The 22,434-nt window shown below is 30.9% G+C and overlaps 3 protein-coding genes across 9 annotated transcripts; 1 reads left to right on the forward strand and 2 right to left on the reverse strand.

Moving 5' to 3' along the window:
* The first annotated feature begins 571 nt into the window (after positions 1-571).
* On the forward strand, positions 572-11,641 carry LOC126832759 (uncharacterized). Of its 5 annotated transcripts, none has more exons than XM_050563672.1 (13): positions 572-789; positions 6,372-6,548; positions 6,644-6,697; positions 7,927-8,123; positions 8,184-8,307; positions 8,521-8,771; positions 8,837-8,950; positions 9,176-9,336; positions 9,408-9,613; positions 9,682-9,919; positions 10,241-10,374; positions 10,448-10,703; positions 10,784-11,641. In XM_050563672.1, the coding sequence occupies exons 1-13, from the start codon at positions 755-757 to the stop codon at positions 10,886-10,888; spliced, it is 2,052 nt and encodes a 683-aa protein (XP_050419629.1). In that variant the 5' UTR covers positions 572-754; the 3' UTR covers positions 10,889-11,641. The 5 variants fall into 5 exon arrangements, with proteins under 5 accessions (XP_050419629.1, XP_050419630.1, XP_050419633.1 ...); XM_050563673.1 differs by lacking the exon at positions 572-789 and adding an exon at positions 5,336-5,630; XM_050563676.1 differs by lacking the exon at positions 572-789 and adding an exon at positions 5,336-5,564.
* Positions 2,540-5,280, reverse strand: LOC126832760 (probable GDP-L-fucose synthase). Of its 3 annotated transcripts, XM_050563681.1 has the most exons (7): positions 5,075-5,236; positions 4,832-4,967; positions 4,661-4,775; positions 3,787-3,915; positions 3,296-3,509; positions 3,089-3,217; positions 2,543-3,026 (listed from the first exon to the last, which is right to left on the reverse strand). In XM_050563681.1, exons 2-7 carry the CDS (start codon positions 4,963-4,965, stop codon positions 2,782-2,784), a joined length of 966 nt encoding a protein of 321 aa, XP_050419638.1. In that variant the 5' UTR covers positions 4,966-4,967; positions 5,075-5,236; the 3' UTR covers positions 2,543-2,781. The 3 variants fall into 3 exon arrangements, with proteins under 3 accessions (XP_050419637.1, XP_050419635.1, XP_050419638.1); XM_050563680.1 differs by having other exon boundaries at positions 2,540-3,026; positions 3,089-3,509; positions 5,169-5,280; XM_050563678.1 differs by having other exon boundaries at positions 2,540-3,026; positions 3,089-3,509; positions 5,075-5,237.
* Positions 11,642-13,197: 1,556 nt separating the features above from the next.
* Positions 13,198-14,914, reverse strand: LOC126832799 (exosome complex component RRP40). The gene has a single exon (XM_050563752.1). It carries the CDS (start codon positions 14,746-14,748, stop codon positions 14,065-14,067), a length of 684 nt encoding a protein of 227 aa, XP_050419709.1. The 5' UTR covers positions 14,749-14,914; the 3' UTR covers positions 13,198-14,064.
* Positions 14,915-22,434: the final 7,520 nt, after the last annotated feature.

The following is a 22,434-nucleotide window of genomic DNA, read 5'->3' on the forward strand; positions in this document are numbered from 1 at the left end:
CAAATGTTTGTACTGAACTACAAAATGAAGTAGAAACTTACTTGTAAAAAGTCAAGTCGCGTGTGAGATCAGGGTGGCAAAATATTATCATAGAAAATACGTTTTGGATGTGCGTGTGGGCTAAAAAGTCGACGATGGCCCAAACTGTAAGGTGCTACTAAAACTCAAAAGGCGATTTTGGTCGTTTATGTTTATCGGCGTTGCTGATTTAAACCGTACATTGTCCTACCTCGTTCGACTTAACTAATATTTGCTAGAGTTACCGAAAAACACACTAGGTATCGCCTGAGCTTTTTCCCATTACTCATCGCTGTCATTCCTGTCACTGTAATGCGCGGTGCGCCACTTCTATACCTTGTGCAGCACGAACGACGGCCAACTCGGGCATCTATCACACGTTGAATTATTCAGCCATTAATAGTGTGTACGACGGGCACACACCCAAAAGAGCCAAAGCATAATAATATCATACGGCGATCGATAGCAGCTTGATAAAAAAATAAAATTAAAACAACCGTGCTAATATTTATAATTAATTCGAACCCCGTACAAAATACTGCAAGGAGTGTATATGTGGCCATCGCAGTTTTGCCGGCAGTCGGCGTTCGGTTACAACTTACGGGTATCTCGGTAATTTGTTTAGCACACACTACGGTTTATAAGTGGCAAAATATTATTGTAATTTATTAAAGTCGGATTTAACAAGACTAATTCGTGCGCAATCGCCTCGATCGGACGGCGAGCTTTGCTAAACATGCTAAACGGATTTCCATCGAAAAATGTTTTTAGGTATGCAATTAATTATTAGGTTTGTCGTTGACACGGTTTGATAGAATTCAGAAGGATCATCGTGTGTTTAGACTGTCTTAATGCCATCAAGTAAAATGTACAAAATTAATAGCCGTACGTCGACAAGCAGTGCAACCCTGGGTTTGAGGGCTAATCACTACTGCAGTAGTGGTACCAGAAATTTTCCTAGAAGGTCAATGCGTTTTAGATAGAAACAAAGAGTGGGGCAACACTAAAATGTATTTTTTTACTATCGAAACTTGGCGATAAATAACGCATACGATTTTGCTTAATTTATAATAGTGCATCGATGATAAATATTAAACGCGGTCGGTATAAGGTGCCAAATGCTAATATATATATATATATATATATGCTATATATGGATATATGTATTATTAAACAACATATTAAGTATACGGAATCGAAATGGGAAAAAAAATATCCCACGCCAACAAACCGCAGTAGAAACAATTAAATTATAAACATGTTTTGGATTAGGACCGTACCTACCTATTATAATAATATGAATATGTAATTATTTTTTCTTTTCTTCTAATTTTCGAGGTCGTCTATACCGTCCGTTTAATTGATAGAGTTGCCTGTAATCTAATATATAATTTGTTCCACGTCAACGAGCAATAGAATATTGCAGGTATACGCGCGTCTCGAATTGGAGATTTTTATCTGCATTTTTTTATATTAATTCTAAAAACTATTTCCGAGATAAAAAAACAGCTGGATTTGGATTTTAAAAATCGATTAATTGTTATGTTGAATCGGGTTGAGCCTAAAACTAGAAATGGTAGGTACCCTTATAATGTTAAACAGACAGTAGGTAGGAAACTTAAAAATGTAATGATGTTATTTAAAATCGCTCTTGATTTGATTTAATTGATTTGAAAAATTAAAAAGTGCCATTATTTTGTATAAATCTATTTTTATATTTTGAGTGACAATTTGTAATCAGTTGGATAATAAAAGGTTGTAGTAATGTAAAAAGACCTACATCATCAAAGTTAGGCAATGGTAACAATTTTATCTGTTGTCTATTGATTTAATTCTGTCAGGATTTCATAACTTGTTTATAATATTTTTAAATATATAGCAATTATATAAGTTATAACTGAACTTTTTTATACATAAAAATATATTTTTTATGGAACACAATACAGTTATAAAATAAAAATAAAAATACATAATATTATAAGGCAAAACCACAAGTTGAGTAAAATGATAAAATAGTAAAATAAAATAACCATATAATTAAAAAAAAAAACAGGTTGAACGTTTCACAAAGTTCATATTTTCATAAAAAACATTTTATGACATAATACAGTTAAAAAAAAAGGATTCACATAAAATTGCATGTGAAAAGTTGAAAATTGTATGACCCTTTACAACTAATAAGTACAAACATAAAATAACATTGGTAAATAAACTTTTAAGTAAAAACCTTTTAAGATATTGTAATTAGTAATCATTTCAGTTACAAAAATCTCATAAATAATTTCATAAAAATTTAATTTCTATTTTAGAACAAATATTTGCTTTTTAACACTCTTATGATTATCTATTTAATATTTAAAATAGTTTTTATAACAAAACATTGTTAAATTATAATCATCTGACAATAATCAAACGGTACTTTAAATAATCAGATGGTAAATTTAAATGTTTAAATATTGTTCAGTATAGCTATTTTTTTTTTATAAAATAAAAATACAAATTATATTCATTTAACATCAGTATAGTCTTTTAAAGTTGTATTATATATCTAGTCCCTTAATAAATTAATCAATAACAATACAATTTAAATTAAATGTAATTACTGTTGTATTAAATTATTTCATACAATTAATTAGTAATTATACAAAAATATAATACTATATAGATCTATCAATAATAATATACCAAAATAGGTAATAATTATTTTTACAGATGGTATTTTATTATGGTAAACATAATTTTATGTTAAAAAACATTTATTTTTTATGAACTACTAAGTCTTGCTTCTTTGTAGTATTTTTGAAACCATTCAACTGTATGAGCAATTGCAGTTTCTAGATTTGTGAACTCAAAATCTGGTAATAGTTTCCTTAGCTTTCTGTTGCTAGCGGTTTTTTTAATTTGCCCATCGGCGGCACTCGTATCATATTCTAAAGTACCTTGGAAATTAAATGATTTTGCAATCGTTTCAGCTAGTTGGCCAATAGTTACTTCGTCCTTTTCATCCACTGAAAATAAAAACAATTATAACATAAAGTACACAAAGCTGTTTTCTTTTGTCATCACACACCTGATAGAATTATTGGTTCCACATCATCATAGTTTCTCAAAGCCCAAATAATTAGTTTAGCGAGATCAAGTGAATAGATGAATTGACGTAAGGGTTTTCCAGAGCCTAATATCACAAATGTATTATCGCCTGTAAAAATATTAAAATAAACAATAACAATAGAAAACATTTTATATTTTCTACAAAAGATGTGGTTTTTTGACAAACCTTTCTCTATGGCTATGTGTAAACGATGAATAAGAGCAGGTACGACATGAGCATTATGTAGATCAAAATTATCATTTGGCCCGAAAACATTGCACGGAACAACCGAAGTATATTTTACACCATATTTCTGGTGGTAAGCTTTATTGGCAATATCTAACAAACGTTTTGCATGACTGTAGCCAAAGTTTGACGGATGGGGCGGGCCATTGTGGATCTAAAAAGAAATATTAAATGTAATTACATTATAGTTTTAAAACACATTGGTTTACACGTAACAAGAGGAGTTAGTGTCCAATGAATACTAATAAAATTAATCAAAATAACTCAATCCTAAGGTCAATGTTAAGACAAGGTTAGTTTGTGCTAAAGAACTTGTTGTTTCATTGTTTGCACTTAAAAATTACTTGTAATATTAGATATTCAATACTCATCATATTATATTAATAACCATACTCATTTATAATTTATAATTTAAAATTAATTTTATATACCATTGTCTCATCAATAGGATATGTGGTTTTGTCAGGAAATATACACGTGGAAAGACATGACACTACTTTTGTCACATTGTGCTGAAAACTGGTTTCTAGTACATTGTCGTTTATGTGCATATTTTTGCGCTGAAAAATAAGACATTTCATTAAACATATAAAAAACTAAGTAGTTAACTGGTAACTAATATAAATGTTAATTTTATTACAAATGTATACTTAAATGTACTTTTAATTATATTTTTATAGATATTTCTGAAAAATTGAATTAACCAAAATATGTACATCAAGGATCAAGCGTACACTAAAAATTACATGCTTTATAGTATTGTATTAATTTTTTATTAGAAAAAATAGTAATGGAAAAGCATCAATTTTTTTTTAGTTGTGGTTTTTAAAGATTTCATTTCTAATAAACACTAAATATAAAATATATAATATAAAAATATGTATTTGGAAACTTCTGATTAAAATCATTAACAAAAAAGATATGTTTTTTTTATACATTTTGGATTTAAACTGTGAATAAAATGTTATCTTAATGTAAATTTTTGTTTAAAAAAACATATTTAGAAATAAAATAAAAAATAAAGGAACAAATAAAGTTTAGACTCGATTTTTTTTTTAAGGGAAATCGGCAGTAGGCAGTAGTTGTTATAATGTACAATGATGCCGTGTTGCACAGATACCCCTTGGCCAATAGTCTGCACATAACAATAATTCTCATAGGCTATATTTCAAAAACTAAGCGTGACCAAAAAAAATCTAAAAACGCCATTTTCACAAACATAAATAAACACACAATTTTAATGGAGGGAAAAAATTGATTATATGGCTTGGGCGCTAAACTAGATTTATACAATAAAATACATACCAAAAAGTCCAAATTGTTGTTCATATTGTGAAACAAACCGCCAACCATAGCTGCCAAATGAATAACATGGGTGGGCTTGTATTTTTCAAATAAATCCCAAGTTGCCTGGACATTACTGTAAAACAATTTTTACTAATTAATAAACGTAAGTGGTATCAACTAGGATTTTACCTTAGATCTGCTTCTTTGGAGTTGGTAAATATCCATTTTTCATTAGGTAGCGCATTACTCTGGTTCTCGACAATCTCTCTGATAGCACTTCCGACCAGACCAGATCCCCCAGTTACTAAAATTACTTTCGCCATGTCTATAAAATATAACAGTGTAAAAAAACAATGATTTAAAAAAAAAACATTTTAAAAACGTTATTAAATAGCATAAGACTGAATTTTTTAAAAATAAATTAGTATTTACTATTGTTTAAACATTTAATAAGATTAGTGATGACGTTTCACATAGGCACTATTCAGTACATTCAATTAACAAAAAACGGTGTTAAAAAAAGTACTTGATTTAAATTAGGCTCTCGGCTGCGGCCTCCTCAAGCTAAACATTTTTTTATAATTTTCAATAACTGTTATCTTATCTGTTAGTGTTGATTACAGTCGTCATAATTTACCACAGATGATAATATTGTTGTTAATGTTATCATCATGCAACTTGACCTGACTAATTAATGATAAGATTTTTCGATTATAATATAGGTAAAATTATAAAACCGGTGGTCGAATTTGCGTGATCAGTGTCAGATTACAAGTTATTCTTACATTCTACTTATCTAAATTCTAATGAATATCAATGAGTAATTTAATCAATACACTTAAGAAATATAAAATTATGAGACAAATGGAACTGATGTACCTACCGGTTTCGCAGACCGAATAATATGGTCGTTTTTAACAAGGTGCGCCGGTTCAACATAAACAAAACTTATCTGCACTAATGACAACCGGGTTCGTTCTAATTTAAGGTATGCCGAATGGTTAAATCATTTTATAGTTTGTTAATGATCTGTGGAGAATCTACGTAGATCGCATTATTAATGCACGGCAATACACACGGACAATTCTAAATTTCAACTTTTAAATAATTACCAATATAACAACTATTACTATAATATACTTTATACATTCCTATTATCACAATACCAGTCAGTGTAAATTCACACACCCAATATTTTAGTGGTTTATTTGAACCATCGGAAGTATTCGGCGCCTCTAATTGTAAGTCAACTTGCTGTTGTATATAAGGGTTGTTTAAAATATGTAAGTTTTCGATCATAAATACTTGTATTAATACAAGAATTATAATTTTTCAGATACTTTTTTTTTTATCTTTTAATATTAACTAAAATTGTTAGTAATTCATGGTGTACTTGGCATTTATTTACTAGTTTATATTTTTTTATTTAGAAAACTTAAAGTTCTCTAATAATTATTCAAAATATACTATAAATTATCCGATATAAAATCTTAAAAAAATTATTTAAGCTTGAATGGGGTATTATGTTTACACTATTTAAACACCTTGCGGTTACTCCCATTTGATTATCTTGACTGGTTTGCCAGTGTTTTAAAATGTTGGCAAACCAGACATGATAATCATATGGGAGTAACCTCAAGGTGTGTAAATAGTGTAAGTATAAAATGTTTTCATACACAAAATAGTTTTATGACGAGTACAATGTATTTTACATAATTTTTGTGTACAGTCTTATTTCAGATAAATTGAAAAGTATCATTCAGTTCAAAATGGTTAAAGTACGAGCCCCATCGTTTATAGTTCGTCGTTTTTGTGTGTTTATCATTTTGGGTATCACGGGTTATTCAATTTTTCAAATGACTCGTAAAAATCCATACTATGACATGTCGGACCGGACAGTTATGCTGTAAGTATTCAATTTAGTATTGGGACACTGTTGATGTAACTACATGCCTTGGCCATAATACTAATATTACCAAACTTATTTGCTTTTATTTCTAGAAAACAGATTGAACAAGAAATTATAAATTCAGCACCAGAAGTGGGCATTAAAAAGTAATAATTACATTATTTTACAGTATATTATCTAAACCATTAAGATTTTTGTATTGTGAACTTATTGTATAGTTTTACTTTAAAAATGTGTATTTTGTCTTTCTTAAGCTTTTTTATTTAGGCATACAATTTTCATTAGCTAACTTCTTAAAAATCATATTTTATTTGTAAGCTTTGTTATATGTATTTCTTCAGTTAGTGCTGTATGTTATGTATTATTCATTTTATACACAGTTGCATTAGTCCCGATTTACTATTATTTTTATTTTTTATATTAGCATGGACATCAAATTGGCTATGCCAAAGAGAAGAAAACTATATTCTACTTATGATACAACGGCTCATTGTATACTGCATTTTATTTAGAATGTGGTAGTCATTATATGTGGTTTGTAACTATTTAAAAGAGACCAATTTTTTTGGTCTTGGTGTATGGCTTTATGGCATGATTAATAAATCAAAGCTTTTTGATTAGTGAAATGCATTTTTATAAAATTGCACGAAAGATGAAATAATTACTTAACATTAAACAAAAATGTCTATTTTATTCTATTCTAATAGTTGTTAAATTTGTTTAAAGCTTGTGCAAATAACCTTATTTTGTTTTTTAGTCATATTCGAGAATAAATATATTATGTAAGATGTAGATATTTTATAGTAGTTTATTTTAACCACTAAACAGTTAATTAATTATCTATCTGCAGATAACACTACATAAGTGTGTGATTGAATATTTTCTATATAAAATTATAAAAAACAATTTACTAAAAAAAAAAAAAAAAGGTTTGTAGATTACACTGCTTAATAAAAATTGTATTAAGCATTTGTACATTATTTCATTTTAGGGTTCTTATTTCACATTTTAAGTCTAATGACTACTTTAATAGAAAAAGAAAATTTTATTATTAATTATTTATTTATTTAAAACTTAAAAAACAAATATTTTTTGTTCAGAAAAGCGGTTTCTAATCTAAATTTAACTAAACATATTTAGAATTCTGAATATGGGGTGGTTCTATTTATTTTCTTAATATTCAATTTATAGAAACAAAATATTTCTACTTGGCTTGGTTTGAGTGCTGACTGGTGTACTACAATACAGTTGTCTAATGAATAAAAATTCAAATGATTTATTTATTAATCTTTTAATCTAATTGAAACTAGTACTTATTTTTTTTTTTTTATGGGAATTTTGTGGTAATATTTTTTGTCATTGATGCTTTTTGAAGTACAAAAGATGATAACTACGTAGCATGCCAACGACCTATTTTGGATCCATTTGATCCGATAATGATGAGTTTTGTGAAGCTTGAGCCACCCTTGGTATGTGATTCAGAAGAAGATTGGGTTGTTGTAAAAGGCAGTGTTGCACGTATCACCGAAAAAGCGCGTGAAAAATATGGAGACATTCAGTGCAAGTTTTTTGGTATGATTTTATTTATTTTTTGTATATTTCTTCATACTTGAATAAAACATATTTTTGTAGATGTTTTGAGATCTAATGAATTCTCCACGTCAACGGGTGTTATAACAACAACCCATACAGAGTACAATTTGGAGACAACCGACTTTTTTAGAGTATATTGTGAATCAGAAAATGGCCAAACGAGGTATCAAATATAATTTTATTTAGATAGATTGGTCAGTAATCCAGAATTCGTTCTGGAACAAATACCTTTTTGGTACCCTTTGTTATTCCTCTTGTCATTCATTTTGGAATGAATAAATTTTTTTTTTTTGTTTCAGACTCCTAAAGTTTAATTACATAATTATCATGTTTGATGCTAAAATAATGATTTTAAAATATTGTTAATACTTTACAGTTGGGAGAGCCGAATGGCAGGAATTCGTTTTGACGAAGATGTCATGAATCGAGCTGGATGGGATCGTGTACCCAAAGATGGCCTAAATTTAAACGTTTTAATGATTGGTCTTGATTCAATGTCTCATATGATGGTCCAAAGAAAACTTCCAAAGTTGTACGCTAAACTGAAGTCTATGGGCGCTCATGTGTTGGAAAGTTATAATATTGTTGGCGATGGAACTCCGCAAGCATTGATACCTATACTTACAGGTTGTAACCTTACAATAAACATGTTTTTTTTACAATGTTTTTGATTTATCATATTATTTTTACAGGAAGAACTGAATTAGAATTGCCAGATACAAGAAAGCGTATGGGGAATAAAGCATCTTACGTAGATGTGTATCCTTTTATATGGAAGCTGTTCAAAAAATATGGATATGTCACAGGTTGTACTTCCTAATACTAATCAGTGATGTAGTCAAATGGTATATTTTAGTATATACACTGTAACTACTTGCTACATAACTTGCTATGCATGATTTTGAAAATTGTGTACCCTCAAATAGAAAAGTAGGAAGTAGGTACTCACAGTGCGTACCCTAATGACTACATCACTGATATTAATAACACTATAAATTTCTTATTTTAATTAAATGTATTGGAAATATTAGGTTATGCTGAAGACGTCTCTGATGTTGGAGTATTTACCTATAGACTCAAAGGATTTAATGAACAACCCACCGATCACTACATGCGAACGTATTACGTAGATGCAACACCTACTTTTAAAACACAAAAGCCGTTTTGTTATGGTTCAAGGCCCAGACATCAGGTGTTATTTTCAACAATATTATGCTTACTTGTGTTTAATTTTAATTTTGTTAATTTAATATTTTGCTCTAGATTATGCTTAATTATGTAAAAGACATGTTTCGAGTGTATGAAGACAAACCAAAATTCATGTTCGCCTTTCACGGTGAACTATCTCATGACTATGCTAACAAAGTTGGAGTAGCTGAACAAGATTTAATTGAATGGTTGCAGTGGTTTCAAAAGTCTGGCTATTTGAATAACACTATGTTGGTGTTCATGAGTGATCATGGACAAAGGTAACATTTATTAAATTGTTAAATTAATTATATTTTTTATAGTTTGAAATTTTGTTATGTACTTACAGATTTGCATCTGTGCGTGATACGCAGCAAGGTAAACTTGAAGAACGTATGCCGTTCTTTTCATTTGTACTGCCAAAATGGTTTGCTCGCAAGTACCCAAGAATGGCGGCAAACATGCGAAATAATACTAAGCGGTTGACGTCACCATTTGATATATATTCTACATTATTGAGCGTTTTACACAAAGATGGATTGAAAACTAATGATCTAAATAAGCGCTCTATTTCGCTGTTTGATGAAGTATGTAACAGTTTCGTAAAGAATAAATCACTTTTACTTGTGGGGCTGCCCAAATGTTCTGGGTTTCTTGTTATTAAACTAGTATTGTGATTTAAATTTAAATAATCAACTAGTTGGAATGTTCATATTTGAATACTTATTGATTTAAGGTTTAATGAATCAAAGTGGTTCATTGCACGTTAACAGTGGTCCATGTTCATTAAATTTGATAAAATTTCTAAAATTAAAAAAAAATGTTTATACAATCCAGTAAAAGCCCAACAAAGTATTTAATCACTGGTAATCAAATAATTTTGTTTTATTTACTATAAATACTTGCAGATACCATTAGATAGAACTTGCAAAGATGCGTACATCGAGCCTCATTGGTGTGCTTGTCTTAAATGGCAACCAATTGACGTAAATAATGAAATAGCCACTCATGCAGCAGAACATTTTATTCAATTTCTCAATGAGTACAGATTTTATATCACTTGTTTCAAATATATTTGAATTGTTCTTAAAATTGAATGTATTAATCATCAACAGGTATAATGCGAAGTTTACAAGTCTCTGTTCTTCCATTGAACTAGAAAAAATTGAATGGGCAACTAAAATGGCACCCAACGAAGGTGTAATGAAATTTCATCAAGCCGCCGATAAGGACGGTTTTGTTCCGGACATGTCAGCCAACACCAAAGTGACTAAATTTTATCTTCAGCTTAAAATAATAACGCGCCCCGGACACGCCGTATTTGAATTTTCGTGTCATTACAACAGTGAAACTAACAAGATTATTCTTTATGTAAGTGTAATTTTTATTACATTTATAATTATATTGAAACTATAGAATAAACAGAATTTTTTTATTTATTTTCTATTCAGGAAAAAGACATAAGTCGAATCAACATGTATGGAAATCAACCTTGGTGCATTTCTCAAACTCAACCTCAACTTAGTAAATATTGTTACTGCAAACAGCAACAATAGATAGAACTCCCTGTTCCTATTCAAGTCATTCATTATTATTTTCGTGACATTCTTGGTTGCGGTACCAAAACTCATAATTGTTATTTATTCATTTGCATGGTGATTTAGTTATTTGTTTAGGTTGGCAAAATGTTTTTAAATTTAGTATTCTACTTTTAGCTAGGGTTTTATATTGTTATCTAGCTCGCAATCTGGTCATTTGAATCAGTATAGTCATAATTAAGACTGTTCATTAGCTTATTATATTAATACCATGTAGTTTTACTTTAAATTAAAAATTATCAGTATCAATCAAATCTGTTTATTTTAGTGCCAATAATTTTGTAATATTTAAGTTCATTGCTTTTAGTGTCGTAACTTTAGACGTCAGTATTGAGATAAGTATTTGATTGTCAATCGATAAGGCTAAATGTATTGGCTAGATAGCTAAGTTATCTCTATTTATTAACCGATTATAAATTAGGAAATACTATAACTATTATTATTTATATTGAAAATTTTATATTATTTTATTACAACCACCTCGTTGAATGTAATGTATCCCAGATCAACACCTCCTGTATACCAGCCATTTTATGTAATTGTTATTGTATTAAATTGTGTCATACAATTTAGGAACAAAGATATTTCTTTTTAACATCTTACTCTGTATACACTTTATATAATATTATTTATAACAGTTAGTCAAGTGTATTGTTGGTAGTCACATGTACACAGTATTAAAAAATAAAAAAGGAAAATAGTTATGTATTACTTTATGTTTAATATTTATTTCTATATATTTCCCCATAAGATAGAAATTTTAAATTATCTATTTAGGATTACGTAGTTGTGAACAGAAGATTCTTGTTGCAGTGCATATAACTAAACTAAGTACCTCCTTAAGTCATTTTAACCAATTATAAGTAATTATCATAAATTAATATACATTTTTAAATTAATATATTATTTGTACTGTACGACATAAATATTATAAGGCCTAGTTTAACCACCTTTACGGCTTTGACCATAGAAATTAATTTTTACTATTCAATGCAGCAAAAAAAAATAAAAGTTATCATAAACAATATAAAGTATTTTCATTAAAAGTATTTATTTAATAAGGTACTAGTCCTTTTTATGATTCCAGTACATAATTGTTAGAATGCATTGTATTAAGCTTGGAATGCAATATCAACATGAGTTTAAATATCTACTGATATTTTGTGGTACATGGATGTTGTGGCATTTGTGTTTGATGTTTTAATACATAATATATTAAATCAAATAGCAATGTATTTTGACTCTTCCGTGGAAGGTTGTCCGCCATAATTTTCATTCTCACTTCTTGGAACGACAAAGCTAGCGGAATGTTTGTGATCTCTCAGTATATCAATTGCAATTCAATTATGTTTCTTTTCGAGGTAATTCAAATATAACAATAGTAGTTCCAATTGGGATACATTATTTAGGAAAATTTAATTTGTAAACGCATTTCCAATGAACTAGGGTTGAAGTGGCGATGAAAAACCGAAAATCCGGATTTAAAAAAAAACGCTATTTCAGCCACTTTAAAAATCTTAAAATTATTAAATAATAATACAGTAAAATGCTATGTACCTAAGTAAAATGTTCTGGTGAAAATTAAAAATAAAACGCATAACTTTCACTAGAAATTGATTCCGGATTCCATTTCAACAAATCCGAAATCCAAAAGCAATTTATCTTTTTAGTGTTGCGTTGTATTTTTACAATTTTATCGATTATATTTCACTTAAGTACACAGCTATATATTGTAATAATGTTCAATACTTGAATGATTTTTAAGTGGCTTAAATAGCGTTTTTAAATACGGATTTTCGGATTCCCATCGCTACAGTTAATATATTAATATATTGGTCGTTATATTCGACTAATATAATGCACTTAGAGACGGACAAAAGCAAAATCGCCAAGTCGATAAATAAACAACAATCATTACCTACCTACATATTTTATATTTACAATAACTCGAACAATTTTCTTTCTGATGAAATTCAATTATTTGAAGTGATCGAAACTAGGAAGGATTGCAGATTGTGTTACCGAGAAGGTAGACTTTTTGAAAACGGCGCGGCGACTGTTAGGAAAGCATTTGTCGACCAATTCCAATACAGGTACGTTTATATTAATGTTATTCATATAGTATTTATTATTTAGTAGGTATAAACTAGGAAAATATTTAAACAACATACGACTTTCTTATATTCTTTTAATATTTATTCATAGGCTTACAAAAATTAAAAACACTTTTTACTGTTAAAACTATTTACTATGTTGCGGTAATGTACATATTATATTCAAACTTTTTTTAAGGTCTGATGGGAAATCAATTGCAATTCAATTATGTTTCTTTTCAAATATAACAATAGTATTTCCAATTGAGATACAGTATTTAGGAAAATTTAATTTGTAAACGTATTTCCAATGAACTAGGATTGCATTTCACGAGAACTTTTTAGAAAAGGTAATGCTGTAAGAAAAAAAAAACCTAACTTGAGATATTCTGTTGTTCATTGTGACTGAAAAAACATCATAAATATGTATTTATTTTATTTTATAAATAATTTTTGTCAAATAAAAAATATGACTCCGCTATGAAAATAATATTTCAACATTCTTGGAGTAAAAAAATAATAGAGATGTCCACGTTTTGTGCAGTTTAAATTAGTTAAGCGCGGTTTACAATTTTGTATATTATTTAAACAATGCATTTTGCTAGTGTATTTAAGTAGAGACAGATTCTACCTATTAATGGGTTAAAATTAAATTCCCAAACTAATCAAGACTTTGCTTTTTTTAGAATAGTTTTTAATGTTATTACTGAAAAACAATTAAAATTGTACCAATTATTATGGAACTTTTTCATAGTAATTAATAACAACAGTACTTTGGCACCAGCGTAAAACAGAGTAGAAGTAATTTAACATGGTATTATTTCAAATGGTGTGGTGTTTATGTAAAACAATAAATCGTTACATCATATTTGTTTATATACTTTTTAACGTTCAAAAAAGTTTATGATATTTACAAGAATGCTTTGATAAATTGTCATGGTAAATAAATATACCTTATAACATTTCAAATTACAAATATAACCACCAAATCAATAAGATACAAAAATATTATACGTTTTTACATAATGTTATTAATTTAATTTACATTTTTAAAGTTTTAATCAGTTGAGGAATATCATCTTCTTTCAAGTGTTCCGCATTTATTATGGCGCTTCCAATGGCGATAGTCCTTTGTACAGACGAAGTTTTAATCCATACTTTACCGTTGATGCCAATAACAATTTCATAAGGTATAAAATGCCCGAGCTCTGACAGCAACTTGGAGTTGGGATTTTTTAATTGTAACGCATAATTCAAACTGACACTTATTAAGAAGCCGTCTTCTAATAGGCCTAGTACAACACTGTTAGCGGATTCCACACAACTGATTTCCGCTTCCATATAAGGTGTGGTAGCTTTAACGCGAGCGGCTAAAACATTGCCCACTTTGACGTCAGGCCTATTTTTTTTGGTAGCATTAGTAAATGCCAAGTATGGAAGCGTGGCGAATTCGTGAGATCCAATGTCCACCTTGTACAGCTCAGAAGTTTTGGCCACCACAACTCCTACGACAATATCGTCTTTGGACGGCATATATTTTTTTTTGCGATGTTCAACCCAGTACAGCTTATTATGTTTGCCTCTTAGTATTCCTCCATTACTCACGATAATTTTACCGTTGTTTGTCACGAGTCCGGGTCCGATAATTTTATCTTGTTTCTTAGATTCTCCTTCGAATATTGTCTGCGAAACGTCGTTACCGGGCAAAACAACACTGTCCAACATATTTCTCGTCACTGAATCAACTGGCCAATTCACGAACAAGATTTAACAATGTACCTACTATAATGGCGGTAAAATATAAAATATTTATATTAATCGTTAATAATTAATATTCGACATAAAAAGTCTTTTTACCTATGTTAAATGTTTTCAAATTGTGTTTATCACATGGCCCTAAACAGCTTATCAAAAAACCGCATTATCTTATCATTATAAACAATTCATTTTCTTACATACAGCCTCTTTGGTTTATTATTCTTTTACAGTGCGCACAAATTTGAAACTTCATAATTTTGACCACGGTCTTTGATAGTTTGATTAAAAAAATGTACATTACAGCTAAACAAATTAATGGGCGATGATAAAATATAACCTTTGGCTAACTATACCTATTTCATCAACTCAAGTCTAATATTATTTTTATAAACTTTTGTACCTATTTCTCAGTAATTTAATTTTAAAAAATTACACTATGTGTACCAGAGGCACAGGAGGAGGGGGAAATTTTTTGTTTGTTTTTGCAGTAATTTTAAGACATTTTAGCAAAGAAAATTGTCAGGAGGTAGGACTCATATGTTACCATAACTTAGTGGACATGGAAAAAATCGGGAAAACAGTTTTTTTCTTGGTATTGGCTAAAACTGGTTATAATTTACGAATGATTATAATAACAATATTTGGTCGTCATACGCGACTTAAAATTTGTTAACTGTTAAGCAACGGAAATAAACAATAACCGTTATTTCACGTGAAGTCGAACAATTTTTTTCTCAATCAAATTCAGTTATTTCTTCAGAAATGTATTTTGAACTATACTGTTTATAGTTTTCTGTGACTTTTCAAATGGATAACAGTGATCGAAAGGATTATGAGCCAACAGTAGCTCGAAAAATTTGCCCACATCATTTAGGCGACAAAGCAACCAACCTGGCCAATTTCCATTTTCTGGGGAAGACCAGGATAGGCATCTTGTAACTACAAATTGTAAGTACTTACGTTTAAATTGTTATTATTCGTTCAGTACAAAGTAGAGAAACCCCTTATTATACCTTTTCACGAACAAAAAACAAAGATTGAAATTATATGTTTTGCATACAAATTTTACAATGAGAAATAACAATTAGTGTCAATTTCCTTGTGGTGATACCTATAGAATACTCCCACCCATAAGCCCAACTAGGAAGGTGCTAGTCAGCTAGCGGGACTTTAGCACCCCCAACTCAAAATTAACACCCCCCAAAATTCAAATTTCTGAATTGTACGCATAACATTTTAATTATGTACATACTCTGTTAAAATTTTTTATTTTATTATATTTTTGTTTTAAAATATTTTATTTTATATCTAATGGTTTGAAGATAAGAATTATGTATAGACCTGACTATACATCATTTTAGCACCCCTTAAAATGTAGGTCTAGTTGCGCCTATGCTCCCACCCCTTCAGGCATTGCTAATATGTCTAAATGTCTAAGTTTTTGTACGATCAAGTATGATTTTAAACGGAATTAAATCAAACCAGACATTATTGTATATAACGTCACCATGATTATCTTTGGTCGCGTAGCTAGGTAATTGTTGTTAGATAAAAAGTTTTCTAACTATAGTCTGCAATCATTTATTTATTTACCATTCATTATCTAGCAACGATACAGCGTATTCTTTTATTATTACTTGGCAACAATAAGGCATGTTTATTTTTAAATCAATTATTTTAATTATTCGTGAGTTTAAACTAATGGTTTTCGCAAAGAATTTGACTGGAAAATATTAGAAAAATTTGTCTGGAGAAAAACGTGGTCAATATATGCATAGTTCCTGAGGATTCTACAGAAAGATTGAAAAACTAAAGGGAATGGAATTTGGTCGGTTTTTTAGGACGTTTCAGACTTGAAAGCCTGACAAAATTAACCCAACTTAGGATGGACCAAAAAAATATTTGAGGCCCATCTTCAAGGTTATTTGTGGGAATCGATTTTTGATATTTCAATTAAAATATTAATTTCTGCTATTAATTTTAATTTCTCGAATAGCTAGTATTCAGTTTTAAGTAAATAAGACAGTTATACAAAAATCGACTTCCACAATAACCTGGAAATAGGCCGCCGAGCTTATATATGTTTACAAAATTAAAATCCAATCATATTCTTAGTAGACGTAGTTTGATCAGGCTTTGGGTCTTAATTGTTTTCTTCATTATTGTACCACCAATATAGATTTAACTCATAGAAAAAATTGTACACTTTAAAAAATATAATACTCTGTAGCTTATATAAATATTAACGTAAACAAAAATGATATGACCGAAATTTATTAAAACTACTTTTTTCATAAATATTGCCCATATAAAACTCCTTAAAAACCACCCACTTTCAATTTCCTTAACAGCCATTTTTTCACAATTTGAAATTTAATAATGAATCTTTTAATATCAAATATTCTAAAGTAACATAATATAATACCAATTCGTTTGATTTTTAATTTATAAAAACGATATATTTTATTTTATTGTGTATTTTTTTTATTAACAATATTATATTGTATTATAGTTAGGTACCCTATTAAATAACTTGCTTGGTAACAAACAAATCAGAATCGCCTGGACAATAAATAAACTTACTTTTACATCGTTTTAAACAATGGTTGTTTATTTTTTGTGATTTTTTAAATGGATAACAGTGATTAAAACTAGAAAGGATTGCAGATTGTGTTACCGAGACGGTAGACTTTTTGAAAACGGCGCGGCGACTGTTAGGAAAGCATTTGTCGACCAATTCCAATACAGGTACGTTTATATTAATGTTATTCAAATAGTATTTATTAATTATTATAAACTAGGGAAATATTTAAACAACATACAACTTTCTTATATTCTTTTATTATTAATTCATAGGTTTAGCAGTAATCTCACAAAAATTAAAAACACTTTTTACTGTTAAACTATTTATTATGTTGCGGTAATATACATATTATATTCAAACTTTTTTTGAGGTTTGGTGGGAAATCAATACAAAAGTTATTAAGTCGATACACATTTAAGACATTGTAATGTTTAAATTTTAAAAAAAAATACATTAAATCAAGAACGATCAGCCCTAATCTTAACCTGTCTTAATTCTAAAAATTTTAAGCACATTATTGTAAGCAAAATGCACCTATACGCCGCAGTGTAGTTGTTGTAAAGATAATTCACCCAAGAATAAAGTTTGTCGATAATTTAATGGGATAACTTCCTTCTAATTTCCTATTTTATAACATTACCACGTTTGCTCGTTATACATGATTATGGCAAAGCATTTGTCAACCAATTTCAATACACAGGTATGCTTATATTATTATTGTTTAAATAGTATTTATTATTTAGCATTAAGTAGGCAAATATTCAAACTGAAATACATACAACTTTCATATATTATTTTATAATAATTTATATGGTTAGAACAGTAATCTTACAAAAATAAAAAATAATTTTTTCTGTTTATTACGTTATGTTATAAAAAGTCTAAAAATTAATAACCATTTTTTGACAATTTTAAATTTAACATAAAATCTTGTAACACAGTCCAAATCTTTTATACTAAATTTATCCGGCAGTAGAAAATTTTGGAAATGTGATACCACATACTCGTATTTCTGGTAAATTAATATGAATTATAATTTTTTAAAAACATGTTTTATCTCTATTTAATTTGTATACTGGAGAAATAAACGAATAATTTATCTATGAAATAATGTTTAACATTATAAACCTTCTAAGTAACATTTATTATCTATTAGTAATTACCTATTAATTAACTATAGTCACAACAATATTTGTTCAGCATAAACAATTAATAAATCACTATTAGCTACGGAAAAAACAAAATCGCCCTGTCGATAAATAAACAATAAACATTACTTTTGTTTTTAATTTAACTGAAACAAGTTTTGTCGTAAGAAAGTCCAGTGTTTTCTTCAGAGGTTTCTTAAAATATTTTTATTTGGCTGTGATTATCCAACTGGAACAGTGATCGCAACGATTGAGACGGCAGAACTTTTTCCAGAAGTCTAAAAAGCATTCGTCGAGCAACGGGTAAGAACGGATTATTATTCGTTTAGTGCAACTTAGGGAAGTTATTATTTATATAGCATCTAGTGAATAATAAGTAGGAAAATATTCAAACATAATACATAAAATTATCTAATATATTATTTAATAATAATTTATAGCTATAACAGTAATATTAGAAATATTTAAAAATGTTTTGGCGTTCAGCTATTTGTATCTGAACTTTTTGACCAACAATAACAATTAGGTGTTATTTCTTTCTCCGTTGGTCGTTGTAAATATATTTTTTACAGAAAAGTAGTATAACAAATAGAAATTTCTCCTTGTGATCAAACTTAAGACATTTCATCTCCTTTTGACGCGTGAGAAGTATGCTTACTGAGACGACAGATTTTTGAAAACCTCGGCTGTTCTCGATTAATATTTTTTAATGTTTGTTTATATAATTATTATTATTATTTACATAGTATCTGATGAGTACAAAGTATGAAAATATTCAAACGTAAATACATAAAATTGTCTAATTCAATTTAATACGCCAATTCATCACGTGTCAAACCTACCCCTTCCTCGGGTGACCACCTTGACGTCGGTGGAAGGGCTTTATCATCTCGAGGAACCCAAGGGCTACTGGCAACGGGTTACCCAACGCTAGTAGGCCGAGGGCGAGAGGTGAGACTAAGAGTCACCCCGGGTAGACGAGCCCGTTAGTCCGGTAAGACAATCGTCTAGGTGAGGGCAAACACCGATATCAAACCGTGGGTAGGGGGGCCCAATAGCCGACGAGGCAACCCCCGGCCGGTCTTTACCTTAAGTGGTTGAGGCCGGCACAGGGAACCAACCCGCCCTTCGCTCATAAGCCCTGTAGATATGCAGGGCAGCCACGATATAAGCCGTACTCGGACGAATAAGTGGTGGCGACAATGGGGTTATGTCGGGAGAACGGTCGGCTCCCGGCATTTTGCAAGACCTGGAACGGACTGGAATGGACTGGAACTGATGGAACGGATTTGAACGGAACACGACGGACCGCTGGAAAGCCTGGCAGTAGGCTAAAACTGCAACACATGAAATATGCAACACAAAATAATAAGGACAACAGTACCCGGAGCCTTCTTATTGGGGAGGTTCGGACTCCGGGAAACGGCAGGTGGGGGTGGCCCGCCCCACAGGTCGAAATCGAGTTCAGCCATCGAAAGTGCAGGATTTTCGCGGGGTCCTGCCGCCAGCCACGGGGCTGGTAATGCAACCGTAGCCGAGGGTGAGAAGCAGGCCCTCGGCGGTGGTGAAATAGCCACCGACATGACTGCAACGGAAAATTGGATTACTGGACACGGACACACAACAAGACACACGGGTATTATGGAAATGAACAGCGAAATCGATAAAGACCGGTATTGCACCTTAAAAAGAAAGCGACCACATTCCGACTGCGAGGACGACGATACTGAACACCCAGCGATGAAAAAACTTAAGTAATTAGCTTTACTTGTATTGACTGGGATATTTCTGTGGTGTTTGAGTAATGGGGTATAAGTCGAGGTCGTCTACTAACTTTAAGCCCTATGGTGAAGATAATATGTGACGCTTCGCTTGCACATACTTTTCTCACCGGCCAGGTGATTGTTAACAATATTCATACGATTTAAATAATGTTTAGGAGACACGTTTCTAGTGATTTTGCAATGGACGTTCAGCCGTTACCTAGAGCTCAAGTCAACACTACGGCGTCGTTCACGAAATACTTTCACGACACACTATCTCTGTCTAGTGTTTGCCCGGAACAGTGGGCCCATCTGATCCGCAAAATGGCTCGACTGTGCATAAGTTATCCGCAATACACTTCCATCGCTAGGGCAGGTAAATGCGACCTCCAGACCGTGTCCGAATCGGAGACCGTCCAAACGAAACTGGTCCAACCGTCCATTACCGAGAAGAAGAGCACCGTTTCGAGTGATGACACCGAGAAGAACTTGTCAATCTCGTTGGACAACTGCAACACGACGGTTAGTGCACCCGAAACGGAACCGAAACAGGACTTTGTTGCCTTCACCGAATCGATCGAAAAAGTTAAGACGACAGTTAAAAGAAAGCTGACCGATTCCGTTGGGGTCACGACGGGAGATGTTAAACGAGGTCGTCCCGGTCCCATGAAGTCATCCGACGATGTTGCCTTCACCGAATCAATCGAAAAAGTTAAGACGACAGTTAAAAGAAAGCTGACCGATTTCGTTGAGGTCACGACGGGAGATGTTAAACGAGGTCGTCCCGGTCCCATGAAGTCATCCGACGATGTTGCCTTCACCGAATCAATCGAAAAAGTTGAGACGACAGTTAAAAGAAAGCTGACCGATTTCGTTGGGGTCACGACGGGAGATGTTAAACGAGGTCGTCCCGGTCCCATGAAGTCATCCGACGATGTTACCTTCACCGAATCAATCGAAAAAGTTGAGACGACAGTTAAAAGAAAGCTGACCGATTTCGTTGGGGTCACGACGGGAGATGTTAAACGAGGTCGTCCCGGTCCCATGAAGTCATCCGACGATGTTACCTTCACCGAATCAATCGAAAAAGTTAAGACGACAGTTAAAAGAAAGCTGACCGATTTCGTTGGGGCCACGACGGGAGATGTTAAACGAGGTCGTCCCGGTCCCACGAAGTCATCCGACGATGACAAGTCTGTTGGCAGAAAACCGTCTACGTCTTCAGCTTTGGTATATATCCCCGTCGCAATCGCGTTACTAACTATAAAAGCCAAAATTAATTTTTATTCTATTATTTCAGACAAGCGAAGAAGTAAAGTCTTCTTCGAAGAAACGTAAACGTAAACGTAAACGTCCATGGATGATCTAAATTAGAATAAATTATAGTAAATTAGCGTATCTTAGAGTAAATTGTTAGAGTTCTATCCGTTAGGACTTATTTTTTAATACCCGTTAATATTATTATTGTAATTTATAAGTAATCTTAGAGTAAGTTATAGTAAGTTAGCGTATCTTAGAGTAAATTGTTAGAGTTCTATCCGTTAGGACTTATTTTTAATACCCGTTAATATTATTTTGTGGTACATTTTGTAATTTTGTCTTCAATGTTTTAAATTTTACTGTTTTATACTTATATTATTATTTATCTAATTTATCTAATTTAACTATGATATGAATATTAAATTAAAAACAATATATATATATTTCATAGTTAACTTAATTTGGTTTTTGTTTAGTATTCGACAGCCTTCTGCTGTTGTAATTGGTAACCCCTCGGCCAAAATGCCAAAATCGAATGAAAGTACAATATGGTTATTTCCAGATCCGAGCAAATTCGATAGTTAATTTAAACGTGTCGGACATCACACCAAAGTGGTTCTTGGTGGACTGTTACAATCGACAAAGTCGAACTGGATGGTCGTTCTCTAAAATGTATTTCCAATTGATTTGCCATTGCACGGTGATTCGTTTGGAACACACAAATTCTACATTTCTACTTTTGAACACTCAACACTGTCGAATGTAGTACTATAATGTATTTAAACATGAGACGTTAACCATTATTATTTAATTTTAATGAATTATAAAACCACACTGTTTTGTGTTGGATGGATGTACAATTTTAACGAATCGACCACAATAATAATAATATACTAAT

Source organism: Adelges cooleyi, unplaced genomic scaffold (assembly GCF_023614345.1).
Source record: "Adelges cooleyi isolate 19-005CV unplaced genomic scaffold, UGA_ACOO_1.1 ACOO_flye_CR_arks_rails_tigmint_CR_PRNA_167, whole genome shotgun sequence".
NCBI classification, from domain to species: Eukaryota; Metazoa; Arthropoda; class Insecta; order Hemiptera; family Adelgidae; genus Adelges; species Adelges cooleyi.

Excerpts from the sequence above, each read along its gene's own strand:
- LOC126832759 (XM_050563672.1), top strand. The coding sequence starts at position 755 with ATGCTAAACGGATTTCCATCGAAAAATGTTTTTAG. Across the intron at positions 8,308-8,520 it reads TCAGAAAATGGCCAAACGAG|TTGGGAGAGCCGAATGGCAG; the intron begins GTATCAAATATA and ends AATACTTTACAG. Across the intron at positions 9,337-9,407 it reads GTTCAAGGCCCAGACATCAG|ATTATGCTTAATTATGTAAA; the intron begins GTGTTATTTTCA and ends ATTTTGCTCTAG.
- LOC126832760 (XM_050563680.1), bottom strand. The coding sequence starts at position 4,965 with ATGGCGAAAGTAATTTTAGTAACTGGGGGATCTGGTCTGGTCGGAAGT. Across the intron at positions 4,776-4,831 it reads TCCAAAGAAGCAGATCTAAG|TAATGTCCAGGCAACTTGGG; the intron begins GTAAAATCCTAG and ends ATTGTTTTACAG. Across the intron at positions 3,510-3,786 it reads ATCCTATTGATGAGACAATG|ATCCACAATGGCCCGCCCCA; the intron begins GTATATAAAATT and ends ATTTCTTTTTAG.
- LOC126832799 (XM_050563752.1), bottom strand. The coding sequence starts at position 14,748 with ATGTTGGACAGTGTTGTTTTGCCCGGTAACGACGTTTCGCAGACAATA.